This window comes from Sus scrofa, chromosome 6 (genome assembly GCF_000003025.6).
Source record: "Sus scrofa isolate TJ Tabasco breed Duroc chromosome 6, Sscrofa11.1, whole genome shotgun sequence".
Classification (NCBI taxonomy): domain Eukaryota; kingdom Metazoa; phylum Chordata; class Mammalia; order Artiodactyla; family Suidae; genus Sus; species Sus scrofa.
Window position 1 is genome coordinate 84,746,585 of NC_010448.4, and position 12,104 is coordinate 84,758,688.

At 61.9% G+C, this 12,104-nt stretch overlaps 1 protein-coding gene across 1 annotated transcript in view; it reads right to left on the minus strand.

The window, feature by feature from the left end:
* Positions 1-12,104, minus strand: part of AHDC1 (AT-hook DNA binding motif containing 1) — a 39,302-nt gene that overhangs the window by 11,332 nt on the left and 15,866 nt on the right. The window contains 5 exon segments of the mRNA XM_021095642.1: positions 383-5,137; positions 5,140-5,310; positions 5,714-5,751; positions 5,897-6,008; positions 11,126-11,303. Coding sequence (XP_020951301.1) covers positions 426-5,137; positions 5,140-5,236 — 4,809 coding nt within the window. The 5' untranslated portion in view covers positions 5,237-5,310; positions 5,714-5,751; positions 5,897-6,008; positions 11,126-11,303 and the 3' untranslated portion in view covers positions 383-425.

The following is a 12,104-nucleotide window of genomic DNA, read 5'->3' on the forward strand; positions in this document are numbered from 1 at the left end:
CCTCCGGAGAGGTCAGGTGGGGGTCCCTGCCCACGACCTGGCCTGGATGAGGGAAATGAACGCTTGATGAAGCAAACTAGATGGTCCCATCCAGTCTATGGTCCTCCAGGCATTTCAGAAACAGGACCTTCTGAAGGTCCAAGCCCTGGACCGGGTCCCCCTCCCAAGCACCCATGTCCTCCCTAAGACCGTTCCTGAAATCTAATGCCGCATTCCCAGAGTCCCATGTCCCTGCTATCGAGTCCCCAGGATAATTGAGTCCTCAAATCCTTCTTGCTCATCGCTGTATTTCTTCCCCTCGCCCAAGCTCTAATGTCCTCGTCCCCACCTCCAACCCCAACCCCTAGGCCTCTGCCCACTGCACCCACATCCCCAGACTCACCCAGGAACAAAACCTCGAGGTCCAGTCGGCACTTCAGTTGGCACTACAGGGAGGTGACGGTGAATGTGTCCTCAGGGTGAGGTTCCGCCATGGGCCCCAGGAAGCCGCTCTTGGGGCCCCCACCCAGGCCGGGATGCGCCTGCGGCATAAAGCCTGGATACCTGTAGGCGGTATCCTGCAGGGGCAGCAGCGAGTCCCTCGGCACGGGGGACAGGGTCAAGTCACTAAGGAGTGGGCAGCCATAGCCAGCAGCGGCTGCAGCGGGGCCACGGGGCGGGCCGGGGGGCCGGGCCATCTCCAGTGGCTCCTTGTCGGCCTTAGGTGTGGCCGGTGGGCTAGCCAGGTGTGGGGCGCTGAGGCACGCAGCCTCCGTCCTGCCCAGGAAGTCAGCCAGCAGCCCCGAACCCACCTTGCCTTCATAGGGGGGGCTGCGGGCAGCTGAGCCTGGTGGGTACCAATATGCCGTACCCTTGCAGCTGGGGGAGTCGTAGTGGGGCTGGCCCAGCGGCAGGTCCCGGCAGCTCAGGTGGGCCTGGGCTGCAGCCGCGTGGCCCAGGCTGGCCCCCTGGAGCCCATGCTTGAGGGGCTCACAAGCAGCCAGCTTTGTGGGCGGCGGCCGCAGCTCTTCCTTGAAGCCCAGGGTGGGTGAGCAGGTGGGCGAATACGCCTTCTGCAGGCCAGCATCGAACACCGTGGGCGGGTGGGCCAGTGGCGGGAAATGCTTGCCATCCAGCTCAGGGGCACCCAGGCTGGGCGAGTCGCAGTGGAAGCCTTGGCCGAAGGTGCCGTCAGATGGCGTGGATGGGTTCATGGAGTAGGGTCCCATGAAGTCACAGGGGTCTCGTTCGCCCACACTGAAGGCCCTCGACTGCGAGGGCAGTGGTGACATGCTGCTGTCGCCGCTGTAGTAGTCCAGGCCGAGGTCTGGGCTGTCCTGGAACAGCGGGTTGACCGGCTGTGGCTTGGGGATGAACTTGGCCTTGGCCGCCGCACCGCCCCGCTCCTTCTTGGCAGAGCAGGCCCCACCACCCCGTCCGCCCCGAGGCTGCCGGGGCCCGGTGCTCCGTTTGGACGGGTAGCCCGAGGCAGTGGCCGAGGCCGATGACGGAAAGCCCAGATGGGAGGCCTCAAAGAGGTCCACCTTCTTCCGCCGTCCACGGCCCGGCTTAGAGCTGCTCTGGAAGAGGACGCTCTGGTTCCAGTTGTAACCGGGGGCGGACGAGGCCTCGTTCCAGTCCATCATCAGCTTCTCCAGGCTGGACAGGCTCGACTGGCCCTCGCTGCTCGAGGCCTCGCTGTTGGCACGCCGGAAACCGCCGCCGACCGGCTGATTGAACTGGGTGCTGTCGGAGGACGACTCGGAGAAGGTCTCCGACACCGCCGTCTGCTGCTTCACCTTCTGGGGTGTGTAGTTGGAGATGTCCAAGATCACGTTGGGCTCGCTGACGTGGCAGTCGAAGCCGGGATTGTAGAGCTGACTGAAGGCCTCTGAGGCCCAGTCCAGGCCTCCATAGCCCTGCCGGAAAGGCCACTGAGAAGCCCCCGCAAACTGCCGACAGTTCTCAGGCGAAGGCTGGAAGGAAGAGGAGGAGGAGGAGGCGGCAGAGGCGGCGGAGGTGGCAGAGGCCGTGGTGCCCTTGGGCACCATGTAGCCGCCGGGCGAGACAGTGCTGGCCCGGCTGTCACAGCGCAGGGGAGTAGGGGCTGAACCAGAGAAGGGGGCCCCGTCAGAGCTGTTGAAGAAGGAGGCCTTGCTTGGTGGCAGGCAGGGGCCACCAGTAGGTGGTGGGGCGTAGCCAGCGCTGTGGGCGCTGCTGGGTGAGGCAGGCAGGCTGTTGCCGCTGCCGTAGGCAAAGCTGCAGTCCTTGCTATTAGCGCAGTCCTGGCCCGTGAAGGGCTTGGCAGGGGCGAATACACTTTGTCCGGCCCCATAGCCGCCATACTGCGGGGGGTAGGTGTTGGTGGGCGGGTGGGTGGTCGGTGAGCGGGCCACGGCCGAAGGCGGAGGAGCCAGCTTTGGGAAGGTCTCGGCTGCCCGGCAGTCTGAAGTGGCTGGGGTTAGCCCGTAGCTCGCTGCCCGGCCTGGTGGGAACGTCTGGCGCGCGGGCAGCACAGGTTGGAAGGAAGGGTCCGCCCCAGCCCCACTGCTGCCCACTGCCACCGGGCTGGCCTTGGCTCCCCGGCTGGGGAAGGTGGCCAGGCTGCGCTGGGCAGGCAGGGCGCTGGTGGGGGGCCCTGCGTAGGTGCCGGATGCCTTCCGGGATTCGGGCCGAGAGGCCGAGAGAGCAAAGTCCAAGAGGTCGGAGGAGTCATCCGAATCGAGCAGGGAGCGAAAATAGCCGGTGAAGAGGTTTTGGCGCTCCTGGCTGAGCTCAGTCTGGCCCGCAGGTGCAGCCGTGCTATAGTAGCTGCCTCGGCCTGAAGCCCCACTCTCTAGCCCAGTGGAGGCAAAGGCCCGGGCTTCGGTCCCCTGGAACCCACAGTTTCGGCCAGCTTGCCCGCCTGGGTGCCCGTGGTGAGGGGCCCAGCCACCACCCTTGTCCCCAGCCCACTCAGTCCCCGCCTCCCCAAAGCCCGGGCCACTGGGCACCTGCTCTGGGAACAGAGTCCCATTCTTCCGGGACCGCCTCTTGCGTTTGGGCTTCCCAGTCACGGCATCTACCTCCCCCCGGCCCCGTTTGCGTGGGTGCCCCAACTCCGTGAGGCCAGGGCCCCCGACCCCAGGAACTGCCACTGCCACCACCTTCTTTTTCTTGCCAATGCCCTCAAAGAAGTCACTGAAGGAGCATCGGGCTGCCTTGGCCGCATGGCCCCCACCCCGGCCACCAAACCCGCCTGCTTTGCCACCTCGCCGTCGGAAGCCCTGCACGCGATGCAGGAAGTGGGAGATGCTCTGGGTGTCAGGTGCCTGGTGCACGGACTCTGGCTCACTGGGTGTCCAGCAGCGGGGTGGTGAGCACCGCCCGGCGCACTGGCTCTGGCGGTTGAGGAAGGCCAGCTTGGCGAGGACGTCTGAGTACTCGGCCTTGCTGTCATTGGCGTCTGCAGCGTAGGACGGCTGGGGAGATGCCAGCTTCTGCTTCCGCCGCCGCCGTTTCTTCACCTCCGGCATGGCCATGGTGGCCGCTGCCACCGTGGCTGCCTCGGCTGCCACCACCACTGGCTCCTTGGGCTTGCCTGGCCCCAGCAGCAGGTTCTTAGGGGGGCGGCCGCGCTTCCGCTTGAGAATGATGGGCATCTCGCCGGGGGGGAAGACCACCACCACGTTGCGCCCATTGTTCTTCATCTTCAGCAGCGGGGTGGGCTCTGCCGACACCCGCAGGCCCAGCTCCTTGCCCTCCACACTCAGGCTGCTGCTCAAGGACGACACCTTGTACGTGGTCTTGTTCCGCCGCCCCAGGGACACAGGGATCTTGGCCATCTTAACCACCATGCGTCGCACGCCCCGGCACTTGCCTTTGCGGGAAGGGGCCACGGGGGTCTGGGCGGATTCAGGCTCCAGCTCTGGGACTGGGACTGGGACTGGGCCTGGGCCTGGCAGAGCAGAAGGCGGTGGGGGCGGTGGGGGCGGGGGCTCCGCCAGGGCGGCTGCCAGCCCTGTGGGCATGGGCAGGGGCAGCAGGCGGCCCTCGGGTCCAGTGTCTGCCTTGCGTCCCCGTCCAGCTTTCCGTCGGCGACACAGGATCTTTGGCCTATCAGTGCGCCGCAAGGCGTATTTGGGGTGACCCTCAGGCCCAGGAGGGCCATGGGGTGAGCACAAGTCCAAGCGCAAGGGCTCAGCCAGCGGGCAGGGCCCCAAGGGCTGCTGCGACTCCAGACGGCGGCCAGGGACGTCTAGCAACTTGGGCAGGGGGTCAAGTGCCTGAGGGTCAAGCAGCTGTGACTCCAGGGAGTCAGGCAGGGTATCCAGGGCCTGTAGCGTCAGGCTCGGCAACGCCAGAGGATCGGCAAGAGGTTGCAGGGGCGGCAGCTCCAAGGCTTCCCCGAGCGGCTCTAGAGCCTGCGGGTCCAAGAAGCGGGGCTGGGGGTCCAAGAGCTGAGGCTCTGGCTCAGGCGATGGTGGCTCCAGGGCCTGGGCCTCCAGCAGCTGGGCCTCAGGGCAAGTAAGGGAGGCCAGCTCACTAAGGATGTCGGCGTCGGCGAGTTCCGAGTAATCAGGGCCGTCCGGTTCAGGCTCCGGTGGCAGACCGGTGGCCGCGGCCGTGGCCCCAGGACTATGGCCTTGGCCGGGCGGGGGACTGACCCTGGGCTCAGGCTCGGGTTCGTAGAGGGGGTGGCTGGGCCGCTCAGACTTGGCGTGCGGGGGGGCCCGCTCCTCTGGGCTGCGGATGCTGTTGGCCAGGCTGGGTGAAGAGAAGAAGCTGTACTGGAGGTCGCCGGGGGGTGGGGCGGGCGGGCGGCTGAGCCGGAGCCCGCCGCAGTCCAGGTGCACGCCGCTGTGCTGCAGGTCCTGGGAGAGCCGGGTCAGGTCCTTCATGATGTCAATCAGCTGGACCACTGGACGCAGGTTCACCCGCCCGTTGTCCCAGCGACGTCGGGAGCTGCTGCCGTCTCCCACGGGTGTGGGGCAGCGGGCCTGTGAGACAGGACGGGCTGCCCTTGGGGGCAGCGGGTCGTCCCCCTTGGCAAGGACTGGTGGGCGCCGGGTGCTGGGGTCCCGGCGTGGGGGTGGGCGCGGGTTCTCAGAGAAGGTGTGGGCGAAGGCCTTGTCGGGTGGGCTGGCAGGGGGCCGGGCGGGAAGCAAGGGCCGGGGGTGGGGGGGCCGCTGGGGTAGTACTTGGGCTCCCGGAGGTAGTCAGGAGAGCTGCACACGGCACTGGAAGTCACCACCAGGCCCTGGGGCTTCACACGCATCCTGACCTTGTCCTCCGCGGGCCGCCGGGCGGGGCCGGGGCTGACATGAGGGTGCGAGAAGCCGGGACCAGGACCTGTCGGGCAGGACGTCCCTCACTGAATACCCAAGTCCTCATCAGCGTCCCAGGCCCTTAAGGATCCCCGGCATCCCTCTCCTGAATCCCAGTCCCCTTCTTGACCCACCCCCCCGGCTTTTCCCAAACCACCACATGCACCCTGAACCCCGCTACCCCAGAGGCCCCAGTTCCACTTCTCGACAGCTCGCCCACTTCTGTCCAGACCCTGGCTAAGGGCCGCGGGGAGAACAGTTCGCCTGCTTTAGAAAGGGAAGCCCGGCGGCAGGGTGGAGCGATCACTCCAGACCAAATTTAAGGAGAAGGCCAGGCCCCTGCCAGAGGGCCTGGAAGTCCTATCGAGGACATGATCTCTTCCTTCTTGCCCCATCCCCAGAGCTCTGGGAGAACCCCGGCCACTCACCCTCGGCTCTGCCGCCTGGGCTGTCACACTGGCAATCTCTGCGGGCAACAAGACAGGCAAGAGGAGATCTCAGCAGCCTGGTGGCTGCAGCCCAAGCACTGCCCACCTGCCCACTGGGCCCGGTCTCCCCCATCTGCCAACCCCAGCTCCCCAGATGTTCCCTCCACTGCACGCCCGGCTGACCTGGAAGAGAGAGGGCCCCCGTGCCTGGGGGCTCTGCCAGTCGCTGGCTGTCAGCTGGGGGTGCTGTGGAGCAACTTCGGCCTGAGCCCAGGCCTCGGGGCGTGGACAGCGCCTGGAAAGGACCATCGCAGCTCAGGTTTAGTGAGCACCTACTGCGCGCCAGGCACTGGGCTGGAAGCTGTCCAGGCATCGGTTCATTTAATTCTTCACACCAGTCCTGCGAGGTAGGGGCTATTAATAACCCCATTTTGCAGATGAAGAAATGGAGGCTCAGAGATGAGGTTACATCATTCATTCATCTACTCGTTACTTATGGAGCGCCTACTTTGCACAAGGACTGGGTAGACAAACATTGAGCAGATACTCATAAATGACTTAATTATTAGTGGGATAGGAGCTGCAAAGAAAAAAATGACAAGTGCCTGAGGTCAGAGGTTTAACAATCACACCAAGGAGTCCACGATAAAAAGCTCCTACTCTGGGGACACCTTCTCCGTCACCAAACACTGGACCAAGTGCTTTGTATGGATTATCTCATCTCCCTAGGAATCTGAGATCCATAGGATTTTCATCCCCACTTTTACAGATGAGGACACCATCCACCAGAAGGGGGTAAACACCAGGAAGGCCAGGGATTCCATCCTATTGAATTCTGGGTGTGTCTCCCAACACCTGGATCGGCCCACGGCCCAGAAATGGGCTCCAAAAAGCATTTACTGAGTGAATGAGGCACGCAGGACAATGAGCCCTGCCTTTCCCCATGAGGCGCTCTCATTCCTCTCCAGATCCCAGAGAGGGACCCACGTAGGATGGGGAAGGGGGAGGGAGATTGAGAATGTGAAAAGGGACATTCTCTGACCCCCCATGCCACCCCTGGCCTCGGTCTGGGCCCTCTACCTATTTTTTAGAGCCCTCTCTAGTCCGTCTTCACAGTGCTTATCGCAACCAAGGTCAACTACTCGTAGGCCGGGCTGTGCAGTGTGTCTCCTGACGGTGGGCTCTTCAGGGGCAGGCGCTGTGTCTGTCTTGTTTACCGTTGGATCCCCTGACCCGAGGGCCTGGGCCATGGATGCTACATAAATATTTACTGACTGATGCCCTGAGCTGGTCAGGGCAGAGGTGGGATTTAGATCCAGGCGCATCTGACTCCCAAGGGACCTGGGGACTCAGGGCCCTGGCTGATTCCCAGGAGCTGGGGTTTTGGGGGAGCAGGGAGCTGAATGGGCCCTGACCACTGGGCCTGGGTTGTTATCCCACAGGACGCCTGTAGAGCTGACTTGGGGACAAGAAGGCATGGACAGGGACACTCGTTCATTCCCCCTTTGGTGGGCAGCGATTTGCAAATCTCTGAAGCATCTCCACATACAGGACCCACCAAGCCTTCACGGCAATGGGGCGGGCATGGCTTATTATCTCTGTGTTACAGAGGAAAACAGCCTCGGAGCAGCTGAATAACTTGCCTGAAGTCACATAGTTGCTAAATGGTGAGATTCCTAATTCACCCCAAGTCCGAAGCCTCTTTCCACTCCCAGCTCCAGCAACCCTTCTTCGGTCACTCCTGAAAGAGCTCCTTCTAGAGCTGTGGTCTAATTTAAGGGTGGGAGGAACCTTAAAATCATCTAACCCACTGGCTTCCAAACCCTGGGCCTGGGGGAGCTGTGCAACATTCCAGATACCCAGGCCCTAGTCCAGGGGAGTCTGACTCATAGATCTGAAGGGACGTCTGGGAATCTGTATTTTTCATCAGCGCCGCTGGTGGGTACCCTGTTCAAGGGCCACCTTGTGCCCCTCCTATTTTACAGAGGAGGAAACTGAGACTAGAAGAAGGACTTTGCCTGAGGCTACAAAATGGTATACTTTTTTTTTTTTTTTTTTGGCTCATCCAAGCAGAATATCCCTCTGTCCACGGTCCCTTCCCTCTCTGCAGGTCCCAGGCCTCAGCTGTTCCTCATTGTCCCACTTACTCGATCACTCAGGGTTCTGGGCTCTCTCTCGCCTGCCTGTACCCTGTGGCCTGGCCCCTTCTAAGCCAAGTTCTCTCTGCTTCAAGAATCTCCCTGTGGCTCTTGCAGGAAGGGCTGTGGGGAGCACAGTCACAAAGGAGGGAAGGGGCCCAGACTCTGGAGTCTCCAGGTCCAATTTCCAACAGTTTATGGTTGACCTGTGGCTCCTGCTGCCCTCTTGGAGATGCCTACCAGGAGCCACCATCCCCCGCCCCTTACAGTGGGTGGGGCTCACCAACCCTCCCCGCTCTGGAGACCTCCCACTTGGGGCCCGAGGGTGTGATCTTGGCAGAAGACAGAAACCTCTCCAGTGGTTGCTTCTGTTCCACCCACCCGTGGAGACCTTTGGGCATGTCGTCCTGCCAGGCCTCCTGACTCTGTCTGCTGCTCTCTCTCCTGCAGCCTCTAGCATCTGAGGGAAGCAGCTGGCTCCCCTCCCCACCACACCCAGGCAGCCATTTTCTTGGACCCCTCCCAAGGGCACCCTCTATCCTACGTCTTCGAACCAAGCTAAAAAGGTTCTTCTGTCCGTCTGTCTGCTTCTGGGTCAGTGTGCCTGAGCCTGCCTATGGGGACACCAGCCGGCTGGGAGGGGGCTGGGGGCCCCAACCTGCTGTGCACAGTGCCGGGAAGGGCCAGCCCACATCCTTGAGTCCCCAGCCCCACCCTCCCCGCTGCGGCTGTGACCACCCCACCCCTTCCCCAGCCAGCTCCCCCTCCCCCACCCACAGCCTCCCCAGGGGAGCCAGGCTGCCAGCCCCAGCTCTCACTTCCGGCCTCATGACCCTCTCTCCAGCCTGCATACTCCCCCCCCACACACACACCATTTCCCTCCCAGCCAGGACTGAAGGCCCAGGGATGTCCTCAAATGGAAAACTCTGCACCGAAGGGGCTATTATGGCTGCTGTGAAACCTCCCCCATCATCTCCCTTTCGGGGGGCCTCTATCTCCCAGGACCTGCCCCCACAAGAATGATACATCACTCCTCTCAGTTTCCTTCTCTTCTGCCCCTTCCCACCCACCCAATTGTACCTGAAGATCTTCCAACTTGACTCCAGGCCAAAATCATAAAGAAAAATAACAACAATGAAAGTAATAATGGCAGCTGCCACTTATCTGGCATTTAAATGAAGGCTCAGAGAGGTTAAGTAATGCCCTTAAGAAAATCAGCCATAACAGGGAAGAGCCAGAGTCTGAAGTTCGGCTTATTAGGCTCCTCTAAACCAATCTCTCCTTCACTGTCCAGAGACTCGCCCCCTCCCCTGCAAGCTTCCTCCAACTGCCCTAGTCCCAACCACCAGTTCTAATTTTTGACTTCTAATCTACCCCCTCCCGCCTAGGTCATCCAATGCACTACTCTCCCTCACCACTAGGTGTCCCCTTATAGCCACTGATGCCCCCAAGGGGAGCAAGACCTGCTCCGCCCCCGGGGAGCCATCAGGACAGCCCACCCCACCCCCCACAGCACTGCACACCCCACCCCACCCTACCCCCAGCCACACAGAGCTCCTTTGTGCAGCCCTTGCCCACCCGCTTCCTGCCCAGAGCAGGGCACCTGGCAAGCAGGTCGGCCCTAGACCCGCCCCCTGCCAGCCCCCTGCCCTGGATGCCAGGTGTGTGGGCACTACTGCCAGCTCTGGCTGAACCCAAGGGTCACCCTGCCGGGAGGCCCTCCCTTCCTCCCTCCGAGGTCACCCAGGGACTGTGCTTCCCGCCCTGCTCCGCCCCCATCCCCTCCTGCCCTTGGCCCTTGCAGACTCCCGTCCTTGTCTTTCCTTCTGTGTCCCGGAGGACTCCCCTCCTCCAGCCCCACCAGGCCCTCCCCACAGCCTCTCACCACCGCCCACCTCTTTCCCCTGAGAGCTCCCTGTTCCGCCCCCCCCCTCCCTGCCCAGGTCTGAAGAACTCCTCCTCCTGGAAAGTTGCTGCTGGAAAGGAAGTGACTTCAGCAATTTGGCCACAAGGCTGGGCACTGCTGAGCCCAGCTCAGCTGAAGGCTTGTCCAGCCCACCTCCAAAGCACAAACGGAGCCACGTGCACACGCCACCCCCAGAGTGCAGCCGGAACCCTGAACACTCACTGCCCTAGTGACACTCGGAAGGATATCTGTGTAAACACCCCACCCCACCCCACTCCCGTGTACTCACACAACACCCCAGTGTGTTCAGATTCTTGTCTACACACCTCACCAGTGTACACCAGCACCCTACACACACACACACATACACACACACACACACACACACACACACACACGCCATCCAGTGCAGCATACACAACACTCCAGTCTTCCCATAACCTGCCCAGGGCACACTGAATCCTGCGTGCTCACTCCAATGAACCGCACACACAGTCTCGGAATGTCCCCCAGCCCAGTCCACTTACATAACTCTTGTGTACAGAAGCAAGCACACCTAAGGACAGAGTCCTATACATGCTGGCTTGCACAGAAGCCGGAGTTCTTGCACATGAGATGCCCTGTACGTTTATGGTCGGTACACCTGGCATCCTCCCCTGGCTGAACCTCCCCACCCTTAGGATCCCAGGAGGCCCCACCCCGAGACCTCAGGCCCCAGGAATGCTCTTTTGGAAGTTGGGTGGGGTCCCCAGGCAGGCTGGCTCTAAGGGAGCTTCCTGGAGCCCGAGGCTTCATGTGTCAGTTCAGGGAGTTGCCTCTGCAGGGCAGGGCAGCCCCACCTGGTCTCTGCGGCTCTTGAACCTGGGTGGGCTAATCTGGGCCTAGAGTGGGGAGGTGGGTCCTGCCCCCGCCCCCATCCCACCTCATCCCAGGAGGGCAGCCTAGCTTACCCGAGCCACCCATGTCCTCTCAGCACCTCGCCCTGGCCTCCCAGCTCTCTGCTTCTGCAGACTCTAGAACCCTGAGAGGGGTTCAGCTTCACACAGCAGGCATTCTGGTTTCCACCTCTGCCCTGAGTTCTGGTCACTGTCACAACCCCGTTCCCTTCCCAACTCTTTCAGGCCCTCCAGGTGCAGGGACGAGTCGCCGTACTAGGAGGCAGAACTCTGGGAAACTTGCTGTATATCCGCGGGCCTCACCTTTCTGGATGATGGGGAGTAAGGTGGATGACTATAGTTTGATTCTGGAGGACCTCTTTTTAGCCTAAGCTGGGAGGGGGAAATCCCTGCTGGGACGGGGAGGGAAGTACCCCTGACCCCCACCACTGGGGGGGCCAGGTACAGACCCGGCTTCCCTAGACACTGTTACCTGAGCAGGCTGTGTAGACAAGCCCGGCTCAGCAGGAAAGGTCTGTCTTCGCCAATGATTCCAGGGTGGTCTCTTCGGTGGCCTGAGAGTTGCCCCGAACCCGGGGCCCTCTGCAAGCACTCAGCTGGGCGGGCTCTGGGGTCCAGGCCGATGGGTAGACAGGCAGGCAAGCTCCCATCTGTGGAAGCAAAAACAGCATCTTGACATAAGCCTGGGTACCGGATGAGCCAGGCAGAGGGACTGGGAGGCCATCCTAGATGGGGTCTACTCTTGCACATGAGGAAATTGGTGCCAACCTCAATTCCCCGGGGAGTGCGAGCCTGTCTCTTGAGACCCCAGGCAGTACTTTGCACGGGTAGGTACGTGTACACGTGAACAGGAACACCCACGCTCTGGTGGAGAGAATTTGGCCTTGGGAGTCAGAATGGTCCTTGGCTCAATTCTCATCAACTGGGTGATCTCGGGCAAGTCAGGGAACCTCTCTGGCTCTCAGTTTTCTCATCTATAAAATGGGGAGAGCTTACGGATGGGGAGAAGCGCTCCGGGGAAGCTACACGTGCTAAGGGCTGGTTGACGATGCAGGTGTGAGTGCTGCTGTTCAGAGTGAGGCTAAAAGCAGATTTCCACGAAGGGTGCACCCGCAGCCAGCATTTACCCGTCTCCACCAGCGGCGACGGGTTCTATGTCCCTTGTTGTCTTTAATGACCACGGCCCTCCTCACCGGCCCCCTGCTTCCGGCCCATCTGTCTGCCTCCCCGAGGTCTGTGCTGGAGCCCAGAGGGGGTCTGGGAACCAGGCTTCAGGGACGGCTCAGAGGCTTGGGTTGCCTGGGAATCCGTGTGTGTGTGAGAGAGCTCGCCTGTACAGATGCACAGATGCGCGGCTATGAACGCTCAGCGGCCTGCGCAAATTCACCTGAGTGTGGCTTCCTGGGTCTACTTAGCCTTCTGTATGCTTCTCTGTGTATTTCTGCACGGCT